An 18,718-nucleotide genomic window follows, 5' to 3' on the forward strand; every position below is an offset into this window, starting at 1 on the left:
CAGACAAGAGAGGGGAATTTCTTTTTGCTGTGTGGCAGCGTCCTAAAACAGAAATAGTTCCCAGTTTCAAGGTCCATACATGTCCTGCAACGTCATCCACTCCCGTTTTATGCTAGCAAGAATAGAAATCTGTGGCTCAGCCATATTTTCTTCTGTCAAATCAGTGATCACAGAGTTTATTGTTAGTACTGCTTTTTATTTAGTAATAGGAAAATTCATTCACATTCTTGCTTTTCTGCATTTTAAAACAAGTACTTTACACTCCAGGCTAACAAAAAACACCATTGAAAAAAGCACTAATACACTTTATCCCATTGCCCTGAGGGCTGTTATTCCACAGCAACACTTTGAGTGAGTCAGTAATGCTCATACTGTGTAGTTTTTTCTAGAATCCAGTCAGAATACTCAGCAACCTTGGTGTAGACTCCTGGCTGCCTGGGGCGGGCGCAGCCTTCGCCCCAGCTGGTGATGCCCACCAGATACCAGACCTCCTCGTGCCTGCAGGACAGGGGCCCTCCTGAATCTCCCTGTGCCACAGGAGAAAAAGAGAGAGCATGCAAGGAAGAGGCCTCATCAGTATTTCTATCACAAAAAAACCTGCGAATAAAATCAGCATAACTCGATGTTACCACCAGCATAACAGCCTAGATTTCAGCCACTCTCACTTACAGCTCATTAACAGAGGACTGAAGCAGGTGTTCTGATTGTTCAGTATGTTGATTTCTAAATAGTCATTGCAAACAATTGAACAAAAGGTTCAAAACTACTGGTTTATATTATTTTCTTTTTATTATCATTATCACCTTATCTACATACAGTGATATAAGACTGTATGTAGTATTGGCAATATTTTCTCTTATGACCATATTTTTAGTATCTCAGTTCTCTACATGCCTTCTCCTGCTTGAGTGACTCTGTCCCACTCACAATAAAACGCCTTTGTGTTTTCTTTTTCTATTCCTTTCTGAACATAAGATTCCTTAGAGAAGATGCTATGAGTTTTTAGGACAACAGCAAGTGTTTTATTTTTTGAAACAGCCTCTCCATGTTCTGTTACGCTGTATCAGATAAAAAAAGCTTAATTGGCATAGAGGAAAAATTACATCCCAGCTCCAAGTATTTTTATTCCTAACTAACCATAGCAATAGTAACATTTCAGCGTACAATTATTAAGCGTTAAATGTTTGCAGTGAAAACTATATTTGGAAGAGGATTTAATATTAATAATCAAACTATTTTCTTGCAGAAATTAACTGAGAATATTTAAAGTGGTGAAAGTGCATGAGTTTACTCTTGAGCAGAGACTTTGGCTCATGGATCTCATGCTGTTGTGACATTTTCAACTCTAATTATGAACAGAGCAGTTTCCACTGTTTGTTTTCAGCCTTCTACTCCCCATGCATTTTAATAGCATTACTAGCACCCTCCCTTCTTGTTTACGCACAATGGATGCTTTAAAAAATGATTTTAGGCACTCTATTTTCTACCAAGAAATGGAAAAAAAAAAAAAGAAACTACATAGGAAATCTGCTCTTAGTGGAGAAATGCTTCAAGGTACTATACTTATGCTCTCTGGATTTCTGATAGCCTGAAGGAACACTGTTTTATTCCCTAAATGGATATCTATATATCCACACTCAGGGTTTCCTATCCATGGAATCTATCCCTAAAGACTTCAATGTCATATAAGAAACATTTTCCATATACCTTGGTTTTCAGTGCTTTTGACAACCAAAAGTGACAAGTTAATCAAGAGCTCTATTGATAATCATACTTTTCTGATAACAATTAAAAATAATTGCATTATTCATTTACATATTTGAACATATGGTTGGAATATATAACCATACACTGCTGTTTGTCATTACCTTACAAGCATCCCTTCCTCCTTCATCATAGCCAGCACAGATCACTTTTTCTCCTATTCTGCGCTTCCGGTACCTTGCCTGGCATTCCTCTTTTGACATGAAGGGAACAGGAGCCTTTTGAAGAATATCTTGGACCCGACCTATATGGAAGGCAGTATGAGATGAGAAATGTTTGGTTCTAAAAAATAAAGGTTAAAATTCAACTCTAGAAATCCCCATACGCTGATATTACAATGGGGGAGGTCGCTGCTTCTGGAGTGTCAATAGATGTTCATGACACTGATTTTCCTTCCTTCGTGTTAGCGAACAATGTGAATTGTCTTCTAATTTAAATGCTTTTATGATGCTGTCTTCTTTATCATGGCTGGAAAAGCTTCAAAACTCCCTTCTGATGTGCAACAAATCCTCATATTGGAAAGGCTCTCAGGACATTGCCCTGTGGAGCATTGCTTTTAACATTGCTTTGTGTTAGTAACTATTATTTCCTGGTAAAGTGTTGCAATAAGTTTGAAATCTCCCAGTTGCCAAATCTGTGCTGCTCTCTGTCACAGTAGTTTTTAAGATGGAGAAAATTGCACATAGACTAAACAAGAGTTTTTAAAACCAGCTTTTTCTCTAGTAATTTACAGAAGAAATTTGTCTGTACAGTAACTGCCTAAATTTGTTAGATTTCATGTTGAACTATAACTTTCAGATAGGCACGTGTATAAAGGAAAAGTCTCTCTTTAAAGAGATGCATATAGATCTATAAAAACATATTAAAAGTATAATAAAGAGATGTAAAACCACAGCTTAGTAATTAAGAGCTTTTTGGCCCACTTCCATATAAAGTCAGAGGAGTTCAAATCTCATCTACTATCAAAACACAATCATTGGCATGGTCTATAATCAATCTTCAGAATAAGAAAAGCAACATACTTCTAAAGTCATATGAATACAATCACATAAAAAAACACCATGTGTTATGTGCAGACTGTAATTCAAAACAGTTCAGTGGTAAAATTATTGCCTTTTTTTTCAGCTAAGAAAAAATAAAAAAGAGTGTGCAAAACCCAAGTATGTACTGGGGTTTGCCAGTAGATTAAACTAAACTCTAAGGAAGGGTATTTGAGTGTTGTAGAAGATGTAGTTAGATGTATGTAGAGGATTGAAATCTCAAGCACTTCAAACTACTGAACCAATTTATAAAATTAATTCTTGTGTCAGAGCATGGAGCTATTTAATGATAATTTCATACATCTTTCATTTATGTTTTATGGTGTCTTAGAAATCAAATTTGATAAAGAATTATGTTAAAGTACTGTCTAGAAGGAATAGTGGTCGCTAAGAATAGAGAATAATTTTCCTTTTTTTTAGAGAAGGAGAGGTTTTTTGTCAAAAACATTGACTTTAAAAATACAAAAATTCACTGTTTAAAAGTATTTCTCTGTACCTTTTTCTTTTCTGTAACCCCATCCAATTACCCAACAGTCAGTATAAAATATGTTAGTGTCTTCTTTTGATGGCAGGCAGATAGGTAGTTGAAGATCTAAAGTACAAGAGAAAATATTAGTTTGTCCAGCAGAGACAATTGCAACAGTAAGGTTTCGTGGGCTCACCCACACGACCCCTGATGACAGCTTCCATGGATGCTTTGTCCCTTGCACTATGTGTGACTCCCAGCACGTAACTTAGAGCCACCCATTTTCTTTTTGAAGCCAACAGAACAGATTCTCCTCAAACCCCACTAACTGCATGTTAAAGGAAGCCAGCCCAGGTGTCACGCACTGCCATAGCAATGCAATGCCAGCCCTGTGTCATCCTGCACATTTTCACAATTCCTCTGCAATATGCTACATACCAGTAAAATTCATAGGCTCAGCGAGTTTCATTAAAGCAATGTCATGTCCAATATGTGCATATTTATACTGAGAGTGAACAATAATCTCTTCCACTTTGAAGAAGGGTGTATCCTCATTTATTTCTGATTGTCTCAAAATGCCAGCATAAATGCGCCAAATGTTGGGATTCTCTAGACTGAGGGGAAAAGGCAAACAGTCAGTCTGTGACTAAATAGTCTAATGCAGTATTACAGTAAGAAAAAACTCGTATCTCATGAGAATGTCTAGGGTTCTGTAAGTATTTGTTGTCTGCTTTAGAATTGCACCTTCTAGATTCATTAAAATAATTTAGCATCAGCAGTACAACACTGTGCTAAAAAGGGAGAAATATGGACTTCCAGTTACATTAAGAAAACAATGTCTACCTGAAAATTTCACCTTTTGGCTGCATTAAAGCAATTCATCTATTTCTAGTTCTCATTGTTTTTATCCTGAAAGGTAGGCCTCAATTTCCCTTGCATGCTGGGCTAACCTTTGAGGCTTATGTGCATTCAGGTCTCACCTGGCGACGCAGTGAGCAGCGGTGAGGATCCACTGGCTGCTGATGATGGAGCCCCCGCACAGGTGTCTCTGGCGGGACAGCCTGGCGTGCAAGCTGACCTGCCACGGCCACTCACCAGGGGAGGAGTCTGTCCCACCCACGATCCTGATGGTTCTTGCAGAATGCTGCATACACACTATCAAATTGCAGAAGTAATTTAAAACTGAGCTTAAAGACAACTTGCATTCACCAATGAAAAATGAAGATGAGACTACTGCTGATGACTGAATAGGCACCACCTATTGTGAAGAAGGTGATAAATGATGCATTTTTCATGGGTTATGGTCGTAAAGTCTATTAAAATAAAATTCACAGTGCTGTTCCAGGGTTTGCTAGGTATTAAATTTGCAGGCAACCGCAATGAAGGGAGAGAATAATGAGGAGGACTATATTGATATCATAAGGCTAAATAATTACTTTATTATACTATATTATACAATATTATATTACATTAAATCTAAACTGAATCTGCCAAGCACTCCACTCTGCACACAACTGCACAGAATCTCGTGACTGTCATCTGACAGTCCTGACACATGCACACTCTTGGCCCTGATAGGCCAAGGAAAAAAAACACCATCACTTTGGGTAAACAATCTTCATATTGCATTCTACTTTTGCATAAACACAGGCACAGCAAATGTCTAGAATTGTTTTTCCTTTCTCTGAGGTTGAGGGAATGTGAAGCACAGAAATATTCTTGGGAAGAATTGTGCCTTGCTTTTCTCTGTGAAGAGAAATGTGGTGACAACTATGTGAAGACCTGACTGACTTCACTTTTCCAGAACACTCTAACTTTACAAGATCACCCACTGGGACAGTGCAACCACTTTAGAAAAAATATGGTTTGGCCTCCTACACTGAAATCAGGGAAGCACCGTCTATTTTTCATTTTAAAAAGTTGTACTTACCAGTACTGGCTTTTTTTTTGCATAATCTTAGTGAGTATCCAGAGATACTTCCTGGTCCGTGTACTATTTTCACTGGAGATCCATTTGAGGACATTCTTAGGTGACACTCACACTTTCTGCAAATGAATTGATGCAAACAATTTGCCTGTACTTTTTTCACTGAACAACACATACGTTAACTCACCCACCATATATCTGGTATGATTATTTCAGCAATCTTTGAACATTTTAAAAAATATATCTCACCCTTCTTCATTGCATGAATCTCGGAGGAGAGAATAGGAAAAAAATTGGCAGCGGATCATGTCTGTGCAAACCTGCTGACAGGCTCTGTGTCCTTTAGTATAAGTGACAGTAAGTTCATCTCCCAAAAAATCCATCTGCATGTAAGTGCGAGAAGTGCAGGCTGTAAGAATGATTGCATTCAAAGCATCAGAAAGTTATTATTTAGATTAATTCAAAATTAGTGGTTTTATTGTAATTTATTGTTTACCAGGAAAAGATTTTCTGCAATTTAGGAGGCCAAAGCCTGATACAGCATTTTCTTGTGATATGAGCTCCTCTGGAATTCCACTTGTTGATGTCTTCAGAAGGCAAAGATTTCTAAAATTAAATATTTTTCACAATAACTAAACCTGTTCTCACATTCCAAAAATAATTGTTTAGGTGCTGGTAAAAGAAAGTTCTTTCCTAAATACACTCTTTTCTCCCAAATCTCAATCTGTAGAAGTATTTCATACAAAAATGCACTCCCTAGATTCACTAGTTCACACTAAATTGAGGCAATCAGTTGTGCTGTGAAATGCCATACAAGTATACTACTAAAAGTGGTACAGTATTTACACATATATAGAAGAGTTGACTTTAGAAGATGCATGCCATCTCAGCTTTGCTTCTCCCTGAAATTCCTTTGAGACCCTATTCTTCTGATTTGTGTGCAATGTTGATTTTTAACTATTCTCACTACTAAGTGTGAAAGAAGAAAGACAAATAGAAATATTTTTAAAGCCATTAACTTAATTGAAAAATCTTTTCAAGAAAATAAGTTCACCCTGCCAGGAAACCAGATGGCTCTTTTGATAATGCCATAAAATTCAGCTTTAAGTCTTTAAAACAATCTGGAGGCTCAGGGTACTTTTGACATGTATAATTCTTTTCAGATTAAGACCAGATACACAACCACAATACAAAAGTTCTTATCACATTGGAAAACAGTTGAAATGCCCAAATGAAATTACAAATTTTTGAACAAAACCCATCAGAAGCTGCACTTTACTGAAAATAGCCTTTTAGCATAAATTTACATATGTATAAGAAATTAGTGTTTAAAAAAAGACTTTGTATTTTTAAAAAATAAATTTTAAATAATCTACATGGATAATATCATTTAACTGTCATATTCACCTTTGAGATTCTATTTGCCATTTCCTGGTAAAAAATGTAAAGAACAAGCACTTTGGAAAATATGTACACATGGTTTGGCAGACAGAAATATCAGGAGTGAAAAAACTTGTAACATTAATTCCTGAAAACACTTGATCTTCAAAAATGTCCATTTGACAATCTGTATAAAACAAGAACGAAATATCAAAATTCAACAAACTGTAGTATGTCATCAGAATATTGAGATTTACAGATTATTCATTTCTATCTATATCCCTATTTTCCTTCTGTGATTGGTAAACTGGTAAGGTAAGACAACATTTTAACTAAAAACTATTTCTCAAGAATATTTTTCAATATGTCAAGTCATGGAGAGCACTACAGGGATAAGGTTCCTATAGAGGAAAAGAGAAAATACGTATTACAGTAGAAATTTGCTAGTTATGTATTACAGTAGAGATTTGCTAATCTAATAGGGAAAAATTTAAATTAATTTTCAGTGGGCACATCATATTCATGAGAGGACTAGAAAAAAAATAAGGTAATGATCTTCTCAACACTTCTATTACCATTTGAAAAGTAGGCAGAGTAAGTAGGATTGCTGCCCTCTGACATAGCCAAAATATCAAAACACAACAGAGGCTTGGCAGGATAGTTCACACAATCAGACAATGGACATAGAAGTTACAGGAAATACTAGCATGTTTTAAAAGAGATTAATGAGTATCCTTCTTCAAAGATATACTTGAAGTCCCAGTTACAATTCTAGTGCGAGAATTTAAAAATAAAAACTGGAAGCATCAGCACAGAGGATGTTTCTTGAACCTATCAAACTGCAGAGATAGTAAAAATAGTGAAATGATTCAAAAGACAGGATTTGGTGGCAGCAGAGAACTTGAGCTGTTGAGAAAGTGCAGCAACCAAGTCAAGACTGCCCAGTGTGTTATAGAAACATATTGGGAACATCTTACTTCAGAAAGTGAAACTAAGAGGCAGAGCTCACTCCAAATCCTGTTAATTTGATGAGGTTTTCAAAAAGCATAGGCAAGAAAGGACAACAATACTGGGAAGGAATTACACAATAAGAACAGTAAAAAATATAATCAGAAATATAGAAAATTAGAGTCAATTAACTCTCACATTTAGTAGTTAAGATCCTATGTTAAGGGGAAATAGCCTTCAGAAGAACAGATAGTTTCAAAGGAAATTATATTTAAAGCAAAAATGTGGATCTGAAACTTAAGGGAAGCTAACCCATGATCTCAAGGACCATGTTCAGCGATCATTTGCTCAACATCCAGTGATGCCCAGGAAGATACTTTGCAAAGGGCAGAAAAAAGACAAACTGCTATGCATGCATAGTAGTGTGTGTGCACAAGAATAAAGTCAGAGAGGCAAAGGCAGAAAATGAAAGGCCACCTAGAAAGGAATAAACTAAATAAATTCAGAAGAAAATCTTGACCAAATATTGAAATTAACCCATTTCAGATGTTGACAAAAAAACAAGGCAGAAGACATTACTGAGACTACACTCCACAAATCTCTGTCTGGACAGGTACAGATGATCTGTCTGAGACTAGGACAGGTGACCTCTTTGGATGACTTCTTGATGCAGTAGTGTTGTCTAGGCTTCTAAGATCACACAATTTATTTATTCTCTCTCTTGCCTGCTCTTGCCTCTTTCACAAGACACAGAAGGTAGGGGAAGACAGGGAGGAAGAAGATTGATTTTCACATGATGTTATGGTTTCATCCCAGCCAACAACCAAGCCCCATGCAGTCACTCACTCACTCCCCCACCAGGAAGACCAGGGAGAGGATCAGAAGGGTAAAAGCCAGATAACTAGAGGTTTCAGGTAAAAACTGTTTTGTAGGAAAAGTCCATGTTGGGCATCAAAAAGGACTGTGGTGTGTTGACCTTGTCTGGGTGCCGAGTGCCCAGCAACTTACTCTATCATTCCCCTTTCCCAGCTGGACAGGTGACCAGAAATAAGATGGAAAACGACACATAGGTTGAAATAAGGCAATTTACCAAAACAAAAGCAAAAGTTTGCACACACACAAGCAAAGAGGACAAACCCAATTCTTTTATTTTCTATTCCCACCAGCTAGTGATATCCGATCACTTCTGGGAAGATCTTCCTGGGAAGCAGGGCTTCAGCACACAAAGTTGTTGCTCCAGAAGGCAAACACTGCAAATTATAAATGCCTGCCCTTCCTCCTCGTTTCCTTAGATTTTATAGCTGAGCTGACATCATAAGACATGGAATGTCCCCGTGGCTAACTTGGGTCAGCTGACCTAGGTGTATTCACTCACAGGATGTTGCCCACCCCAGACTATGATGGGTGGAATGTTGGGGGGAGAGTGCTGATGCTGTGCCAGCACTGCCCAGCAGTAAACCCAAGCACTGATTTTAGAAAGCAATATATTGATACACATCTCTATGAAATGTGATTTATACAGGAAAACTAGATTATCTGTGAGACAAAATAAGGCTAAATGAAAGCAGACTAACCTCATCATCATTAAAAAGGGAAAATATCACAGAGTAAGATAAAGTAGAGATAGAATTAAAAAAAAAAAAAAGGAAACAAAAAGAAAAATGGAAAGATGTTTCAATTGAGAATAAGAATTTTTTATACACACTGTTTGATGTTAGACACTTGAGAATTTTGTATGAGTAATGATTGCAGGAACAAGCACAGACTTTTTCCTTTCATCACAAATCACCCACAAAATGCATATTACATCCTTTCCTATTAGCCAGCTGTATTAAAACTGCAGATCTTCAATAAAAATTTTCAAGTGCATACACAGTATACAAACAGAATGTAGAAAGATCTATATTTCCCCTGATCTTTGAATCTGATGTGCTTTTATCTTTAATTTTTGTATCCATGATACAAAGATAACATACTATTTCATCAAGCTAATATTATGAAAGAATTCTTTAGATCTCTAAAGAAGGGAACTGTTTCTGTAAGACAAATGATAACATGAAAAATTTAAAAGATATGAACCTCTTTGTCCCTGAGTGTATGAAATATATTTTAAGAATAAGATTGTTTTAGAATTATTCAACATAATGAAACATTTCTACATGTGAGTGATAGATTGCATTTCAGGATACATGACCCTTAACACTAATCAGAATCAGATATTTTAAATAGTTACCTAATTCAGAAAGCTGACATGGCTTTAGAGAGAATCCAGACACAACCCCATCAAGTGCCTTTATGTTGGTTGGAGTTCCGACACTGGTGTGTTTCAAGAAGCATTTTTTACTGAATGACAAAGAGTAAAGAAAGTGGTAAGAAAACAGCTCTTCTTCCTTGGACCAAACCATCCTCCTGAACCCACAATTCCTACCATTGTGCATGGTCTGGCCATGGGCCAGAACAATCTCCAGCCTCCAGAACTGAGTTCAACTGATGAGCAGAGCTAGCTGAACAATGTTGAACTTCCACAATTGAGCAGACTAAGAGCTCAAAAATAGGTCTTGTTAAAATGAAATAATTTCTCTGGATACTCTGATGATGCTATTTTCAGAACAATAAGCAGAGTAAGACTGAACAGAGCAAAAATGCAGCACAGGTATCAACATAATTTGCATTTCAGTATCTTCAGAGAAATTTTAGGATTTTTTCAAGACTGTTATAATCTAGTTTGTCTTTCTCACCAACAGATAAATGAAAGCCAATTTACAATTTATATTTTCCTACCTGTAAGTGTGCACAAACATTTCAAGGAGGAATAAATTAAATATTCTTGAGTAAATTCTTGCACCTTAGAGTGCTCTGTGATTTAATCTATTTAGGCACAGGGCTGTCCAGGGGAATGAATCCAACCTGTATTTACCAAAAGCTTGCATTGTGAAAATTTTCAGAGGCATATGTAAAAAAATGACAACGGTTGTCATTGGTGCATCGTTTTTGACACTCTTGATAGCTGTCAGCCATAGAAATATCAAAAATATTCCCTTCCATATCCAGTCCTACATGGACATCTGGGCTGCAAGCTGTGAAGAAAGAGAGACCAAGTTCTGAAAATGTACTTCTATTCTTTTACCCATCCCTTGCCCCAAATTGCCCAAGAGATAGCAGATTTTATGTCACATCCTTCATAATCCAGATGCCACATCCCACGCTCACTTCAGTTACATCAGACTTTATACACAGATCCAGCACCAAATCAGAAGTGTAGGTTTAGTGTAGTACCCTGTGGCAAGGGGAAAAACTGGCAGACTTTTACAGTGCCTTTGCCTACATGAGAGAGGGGCTCTAACCACTGTGGCTCACTGAGAACAGGATGACACTCACCAAAGCAAGAGCTCAGAATCAATATTAAAATATATTTTCCCAGTTCCAAATTCATAGAACAGGTTAAATGGCATATTCTGGCCTCAAAAGCAAGAGACATTTCCCACTTGAGTCAGAATATTACACTTCACAGAGAGAGGACCGCAACTATGGGGCTTGAAATGAAGGTCATTTCACAGAAGAAGAGTCAGCCAATAATTGGAGGCATTTTTAAACATGTATGCATAGATTTTCATTTAGTCTGATTCTAGAGTAATTCAGTGATAGTAATTAGTCCAAATAGAATAAAAAATAATATCCCACTGAATTCTCTTTCTATTCCAAGATATTCAGAAATCCAAACATGAAGGGTTACTGGCAGGAAAGAGCTTTTAAGGGGCCTGACTGCTCTGAAGGGCAAGTGGCAAGCAAAAGAAAGCACAACTTATTGATAACAGCTACAGTGGAGAACTTGCATGAAAACCCACTAAGTCTGCCATCTTGAGCTGCTATACCAATACAACTAAAAAACTAGCCTGACATCCGTAAGACACTATTTGTCCGCAAGTCAGGAAGTGAATAACTATATTCTTCCTTATTCTGTTTTTCTAAGGTACCACGCTACACTTAAAGTTGATCTCCTTTTAATGACATCACTGTGACAGTGCAAATTTAAAACATTCAGAACATAACACATTTAATAGGCTTTTAATATGCCTGATGATAACTTGCAGGCATGGCATGCTGACATTAGGTCTTCATGTAAAGCACATATACCGTAAAAGATACAGCTGCTAAAAAAGTTATTACACAGAATCACAAAAGTATTAGCATCACTTTGTGACAGTGCACTTTTGCTTTGCTAAGCATCTGCACCTCAGAGTTATAAAACAGGGTCACACAGGCCATATGAGCCACTTTCTGGACTGGAATTTTAGTAGTAAATTAATCTTTAGAACTGGAACCAGTAGTTAAAACAAGGGCTGCCATCGACCTCTAGCAAAAGAAACTGTGACTGCAGGAACATGATTTCCCTGTTACCTCATCTCAGGACCCCGAGTGGTGGATAGGTGGGCCCGAAGAGTAAAACCAGTGGAGATTTTGTCACCTGTGTTTGAAAGTGGTCTGGCAAAGAACACAGAAATTACTGCTTGGCTGCCTCCCTGATTCCATTCCTCTACCCAAAATGCTAATTTTTTAACAGCTGCTATGCAATGCAGAGCATAAAATATATGCATGTGAACAACCATATCTTACCACTAATTTGGTTACACTGTTTTAAGGAATGTCCCGAGATAGCTCCTTCCATATCCACTTTTGGCAGCATTTCTGTATCGCTGTCTTTTAAATAGCAGGAGAACCTGTGGTTTAAAATGCAGCAATTCACAGTTTTGGCAGTATAACACAGACATTCATAACTGTTTCTCAGGTGAAATGCAGTCTGTCCAATATCCCTCAACATGAAAATTTTGACAAGTGTAATTCAAAGAAAAATAGGGTCAAGCCTCACACACTTTGTTGGCAGTTGCAGCAGATGAGAATATTTTGTGTTTGTGGGAGCTCCAAGAGGTCTCAACAAAATGAGAAGCAGAGTCCAGGGCTGGGAGGACAGAAATGCACTGGGCATAGAGAGAAGACAACATCATTCTCTCAGGCTACTGAAATTCTTAGTTGTGAGAAAAATATACTAAATAGAAAGGATGGTGAACAGTACAGGGGATCTTTGGAGATGTGAAATTATTCATATTGTCCCTCAACAATAAATACGTGCCCTCAAGGAGGGAGTGCAGAGTCACTTCTCTTTCCTTCAAAGGCCAGTGTGTGAGTGTGAAAAACTGGGCATTGTCAAATTTAACCTTTTGAATTCAAGCAATTACTCTTAGATCACCAGTTTTAGAGATACTTGACATTTTTTCCTATGGCAACCCTGCACCTTTCCCTGCATGCCTGTATTATGTCAAAATGTTACCAGGTTTTGAAATTATCACAGGAGACCAGCAAGTACAGGAACGTTCTACCTTTTTGCAGGATCTGTAGTCCATGTGGCTGGCAAGTAGGTGAAGAGCAGACAGGTAGGATGGTAAGTGCACACTATTTGGCAGTAATTGGCACTCGGTGTAAAAACTGTAGTGAGGTCTCCTCCTTGCAAGAATGTATTTTCATAGATCTGAGTCACACATTCTGACATGGAATAACAAAATTGTCAATTATTAGAGACAGGAACACTCAATTCACAGGAGTGCCACTTCTCCTCTTCATCATTAACCTTGCTTTTAAACCTTTTTTTGTCAGGAAAAGTGGATAAGGGGGGGTGAGTAGCACAGTTCGTCTGCGAGTCTCATCTTTTCACTCCAGCAGAAATAATACTGTTTAGGGTGTCTCCCTCTGTTCTCTGCCTCATACCCAATGCTGGAGCAGGGCAGCTTGAGCCCAGGTAGAAACCCAAGAAGCTGGATGGGCCTCAAGGCAGATCTGCATGGCAGAGGGGGAAGTAGGAAAAGACCATGTTGGGCACCAAAAAGGACTGTGGTGGGCACTGTGGTGGGCACCATGTTGGGCACCAAAAGGCCGTCCCATGGCAAATCTCAGGAACAGCAGAAGCCTCTCCTGAGAGAGGCCAACACAGAACATCATCATGAGGAAAACCAGGAAGAGGAAGTGCAGATAACAAAAGGAGTTAGAAAGTTTTATGTAAAGACAATCCTATTTTTTAGGGATCCTCTGAATTCAGAGTCACAGTGGTACCACTGTGCACGGCCTCAATGGCTCTCAGAATTTCATATACCTTCGGCTCTCTCACACTCCACCCAGAATCCCCCCAAGTATTTTTTACAATGAAAAGATAAAGAGAAAAGATAAAAGAGAAAAGATAAAGAGAAAAGAATGTACTTTTACAGAGAGGGTAGAAACCCAACTGAAAACATTTTACCTAGTGGCTTAATCTGTTACTTTAGAGTGATCATACTGTATCAAGAGATATTTAAAATGAAAACAAAAAGTAACATCATATTGGATTTGACAGTTTTAAAAGACTACAAGTGGATTTTATTTGTTATTATGATTATAAACTATGCAATTCAGCATTTCCTGCACACAGGTATAATACATAATTTTTTAAAAAACTAATAAATAAGCATTATTATACATATTTGCTAGATGTGTTAATATCTTTCAAAGGTTAAGTCTTTATAAGTAAAAAATTGAACTTTATAAACATCCAAATTCTCTGGTATGTATAAACTTTCAAGCTCTTTCTCTAAAAAATTGTATTTATTGTTCTTATTAGCATTTTTTTATTGTCTCAGCTCATCATTAAAAACATTTTCAATTCTTAGATTACACCAAGTGAATTCTAAAGCTAAAAGAAAAGAATATTGCAATTATTTACTGTATCAGATATTTTGGATCCTATTTATTTTCTTCTAGCATAAATTAACACAAAAAAAATTACTTATGTTGTAAAACTATGCACCATGTAAAACTGTGCCAGTTCTGAAAACTTTAACTTAATTAAAATGTTTTCTAGGTCTCTGAAATTTTCCAAGATTTCTTCTTCTGAGACTTAAAGCCAGGTAAAAAATTTTCTTAAATAATATTTCATTTATCTATTTGATTTTGCTAAAAAGCTGTTACCTAATTGTTCTCTGAGAAAACAGCTAATACGTTATTGGACTTATACCTGTGTTAGTCCTTAGTAATAATTTATCAGGAAAGGGAATTTCAGAAAAGCACAGTGCAGTTTTTTGTAGTTTAACTTTTGCTACTGGAATAAAGTAAATCATTAACTCATCATGCAAGACACACATTATTCTGCCTCCTGCACCCCCAAAGGGCCTCCTTCCCCAGCTGCTGCTCAGGCTACTGACCTTGCCACTGGGCACAGAACAGGGACCATCACACCAATTTCACAGTTATATGCCATGGTCCCATGAGTGCTGGGGGAGGTGACAGCACAGGGGGTGGCAGGACAGTGTCAGTAAAGCCCCACTAGAAAGTTCCATGCCAGACAATAGGGTTATGCCAGTTACCCAAACTTAACTAAACTCAATCCAGCAGAATAAACAGCTCTCTCAAGAGCAGACTGCAGTTACTAATCTTTTCCCCTCCTACAAGAGTTTCTCTATGCTGTTTGTAAGTCTCAGGAATTATATATTAACTTACCACTGTAAACGGAAGCAAGTAAGAAAATGAAATAAAAAGTCCGATAAATCCAATTCATCCTAAAAACCACAAAATCATTCTTTAGGATATGGTCAATAAAGGGTGTGTAATTAGTTTTATTAAGCACTGCTAAGCCTAACACTGATTTACACTTGTACTGTTTCACCATTAATTAAAAATTACATAGAAAATTACAATTGCAGCTGTGACAGGCGGTTTTGGCATACCTTTTAACAGCAGAATATTCATTCCTGCTTAGACTGGGAACAATATTCCACTGAAATGACATTACTAATACTGACTCTCCAGGTAGTTTAGTAAATACAGTTATCAAGCTAGCAACTTGAACACTCACTGCTTCATATGCTATAAGAATTCTAAGATTTATTTCACATGCAACAACTTAATCTGTGACATAGGTTAACCACAAAATACAATCCATGAAAACTCCGACTTGCACTGTCTTGTTGCTATGAAAACCTTTCACTGAATACCAGTGCATTATTGCAATAATGATTACATACCTGAACACATAATAAGTCTGGATGCATGCATCAGGTTTGCACTCTACTAAAACAAAAAAAAAAAGTCAAAACTTTGTGTTAAATATTACTTCCTGCAATGCTAACTCATCTTTAATGTTTACTTTGAACGGGTACTGTTTTTGTCAATACTGCTACTGACCTTGGGACACATCTGTCATCCACACTGCACTGGAATTGATCCTGTATAACCACACATATGCAACATAGTCTCTCTTTTCTCCCCTATAAAATTATGATAATATTTCAAAACTCCCGGATAAATTTTCACCTCTATATCAAATTACGGAATTTTCATTGTTCCTGGATACAATCACAAAATCTACCTGTATTTGAATATTTACAAACAAAGTATGCTGAACTGACCATTTTTTTGTGTTGCTTAACATATATTAGTATTCAAATAAAATAATTGTTTTGCTTGTGTATGTGTGTGCACATTTCAATTGGTGGCACAAACAGGTTAGAACTTTTGTCCAAGAAATTAGTTTCTTCAATTTTCACTTCTTATCTGGGCTTTCCTATTCAGATATTGGGCAGTTATTCTAGTTTGTTACTGCTCTAATAAAAACACAAGCAAAAAACAAGAAAACAAAAAACCCCAAGAAAACAAAAACAAAAACAAACCAAACCAACAAACAAAAGAATCTCTAATCATGCACTTTTGGAAAAATTTTACCAAGAACATGTGTGTCATTCATGCAACATGTAGTCATACCCACATTCATCAGAAGCTTCTGTAACATTTCATTTTTATAATCCATTGTCTATATTTTAGATTTTTGTCTGAGGAAGGGGCATCTTCTGCTGATGGGTGTTTCAGAAGAAAACTACTGAGGAATGAAAAAAAAAAAGGAAGAAAAAATATTTCCTTAAAGCAGTAGTTCTCAAATTTAGGCATCAGTCTTTCTAAAACCAGTCATTTTAATTGCATCTGTAAGGGCATCAGTTGGATTTGATGGTGAAGTTCAGAAATAAGGCAGAAATGCTGTTCAAAGAGAATCACAATGAGCATGATCACTTTGGAAAATAAATGCATTTTCTTTCACTGGACCTGCTACTCACATGATTTACCCCCATTTGCACTGCTGTGCTGTTGCTCAAATGAACAAAGTTGTTCTTGTGTACAGAGAAAAAATGTATTATGGACTCTATGATGATGAGTGAGTTATTGCTTCTTATAGGACATATTTATTATAGAAAAATTATAAAATAAATTGAGACAAATTCTCCGCTGGTATACGTTTCCTGAGCCTCTCTGAAATCCAGAGATTATATGATTTAAACTAGGAGAAGAGACAGAAATTTAAAGTGCATAGAATGCCAAAATCATCTAATGCTTCTTAGGTCATATGGGCTCAACACATAAGTTTACTATTGGTCTTAAGTCCCTCATTGTATCAATTTAGCTGTCCATATTCTAAATGTTAGCTATATCAGGATCTTGCATGTAGGGTTCAGTAATTCAGATAGCAGAAATAAAAGAATAGTTCATCAAAGCATTTTTATAAATGGAAACATTTTTGATGATCAAAGTTCAAAATTTATTTGAATAATCTACAATACAATTAAGAGTTTTCTTCTGTTTGACTCTGCTTCATTTTGACTTGGTAGTTACAAAACCAAAACCTGCTGCAGCCTAAGCCAGTTCTTCAGGATGACATGTCCCTGGCAGTGCACTTGCTTAATACTGCTTTCTGCTGATTTCCACTGTGATCCATGCACAAATCTCCTGCAAAGGTGGCAGGAATTACTGAAATGTTTCACCTCAGGAAATAAATTACTGGATTCTAACCTGATTTAGGTCTAATTCTGCCTGGCAGAACCAAATCCCACATTTCTTATGGCAGTCCTATTCAAAAAACAGCTTCAACATGGAAGAGGATTTACTCTCTGTGATGAGACAACACCTGCTGGTTGTGATGTGGATCAAGAGGAGAAGTTTCTCAGAGGAAATTAGGGAAGGAAGGCACCAGTATGGTAGGAAAAACCCAAATTTTCATTTTGATTTGCCTTTGTGCACACCCTTTCCATTTGAATGAGGATACCATAATAATTTCATGAACTTGAATGCTCCAGCAGGTAAAAAAACAACCAACCAAAAATATTCTGAACAACTTCATGGCTATCATTATGTATATGACAAAGGAGATAGAGAAATAAAATATCAAATGCTGCTAAAACAAACCCTAAATCTAAATCTCAATCTTTTCTTCTTACAATCAACAATCTAGAGCCTTTTCATCTGAGTCAGGATGCCACTATCTGAGTGAAGAATCTACTGTTTCACTAGGGCAGAACTTTCTGTTTGACTTGATACCACCTCAAATGGCAAAAAGATGGATAGAATAATTTACTGATTTGTGAATGGTGCAGCATTGTGTATTGTATCAGATTAAAACCAGTTTACTAGTTCCATATGCCGAAATTACACGTCAACAATAATCTTCCTTGAAATAGAGCCCAGAAAACACTGCAAATCAGATGTCAAATAAGAAATCAATGCAAACAAAATTCAGGATCGTATTAAATGAAATAGAAGACAGTTGCAAATATCAAACAACAAATAGCTACTGGGTTTGTTATTTCAGAAGTCCTCTGTGATTTTTTTCAGATTTTCCATTTTTTTAAATAAATGGAGAATCACATTACTGCCCGAGGCCTTCCCTTTTGAACCTATAGCACCTGATGCTGGTTATTGTTAGGTATTAGAGAAGACAGGATGTTTCAACATACACTGAAGGGCCCCAGTATCTTGATCAAGGCCTGTAAACTGCCAAACAGTAATTCTTGGGCAAGTTGTATGTTGTATGTCAATTACTAGCCTGGAATGAGGTCATTTGGGCATACAACAAATGCTGAGTCTTTTGCTAACTGATAACTTTTGCCTTTCTTTGATCAAAATATTTTTCAATTTCAATGAACACTTAATATCTCCACAAGTTATACTCCAGGCATCAAATAGAAAAGTCCATTTGTTGAACAAAAGATAGAGTTTTTCTCAGCAGACTGTAACCAAGAGACTCTCGTTTTCAGAAGCATCTCAGATGTATGCAGTTTTTTGGTTTAGAAAGTGAGTTAATTTAGTTTTTAATCTTTTAATCCATGCAGATCTTGAAGGTCATCTTCGAAA

General features: G+C 36.7%; 1 protein-coding gene across 1 annotated transcript; it reads right to left on the reverse strand.

Moving 5' to 3' along the window:
* Positions 1 to 207: 207 nt before the first annotated feature.
* On the reverse strand, positions 208 to 16,349 carry LOC128948446 (coagulation factor XI-like). Its single transcript, XM_054293166.1, has 18 exons — positions 16,308 to 16,349; positions 15,728 to 15,810; positions 15,657 to 15,667; positions 15,568 to 15,613; positions 15,044 to 15,102; positions 12,901 to 13,063; positions 12,140 to 12,243; positions 10,443 to 10,602; positions 9,759 to 9,868; positions 6,605 to 6,764; positions 5,694 to 5,803; positions 5,447 to 5,606; positions 5,201 to 5,316; positions 4,251 to 4,425; positions 3,709 to 3,884; positions 3,301 to 3,396; positions 1,869 to 2,008; positions 208 to 527 (listed from the first exon to the last, which is right to left on the reverse strand). Exons 1-18 carry the CDS (start codon positions 16,347 to 16,349, stop codon positions 357 to 359), a joined length of 2,082 nt encoding a protein of 693 aa, XP_054149141.1. The 3' UTR covers positions 208 to 356.
* Positions 16,350 to 18,718: the final 2,369 nt, after the last annotated feature.

This window comes from Melozone crissalis, unplaced genomic scaffold, assembly GCF_028551555.1.
Source record: "Melozone crissalis strain CALT ecotype California unplaced genomic scaffold, PUWL_Pcris_2 ptg000006l_1, whole genome shotgun sequence".
Classification (NCBI taxonomy): Eukaryota; Metazoa; Chordata; class Aves; order Passeriformes; family Passerellidae; genus Melozone; species Melozone crissalis.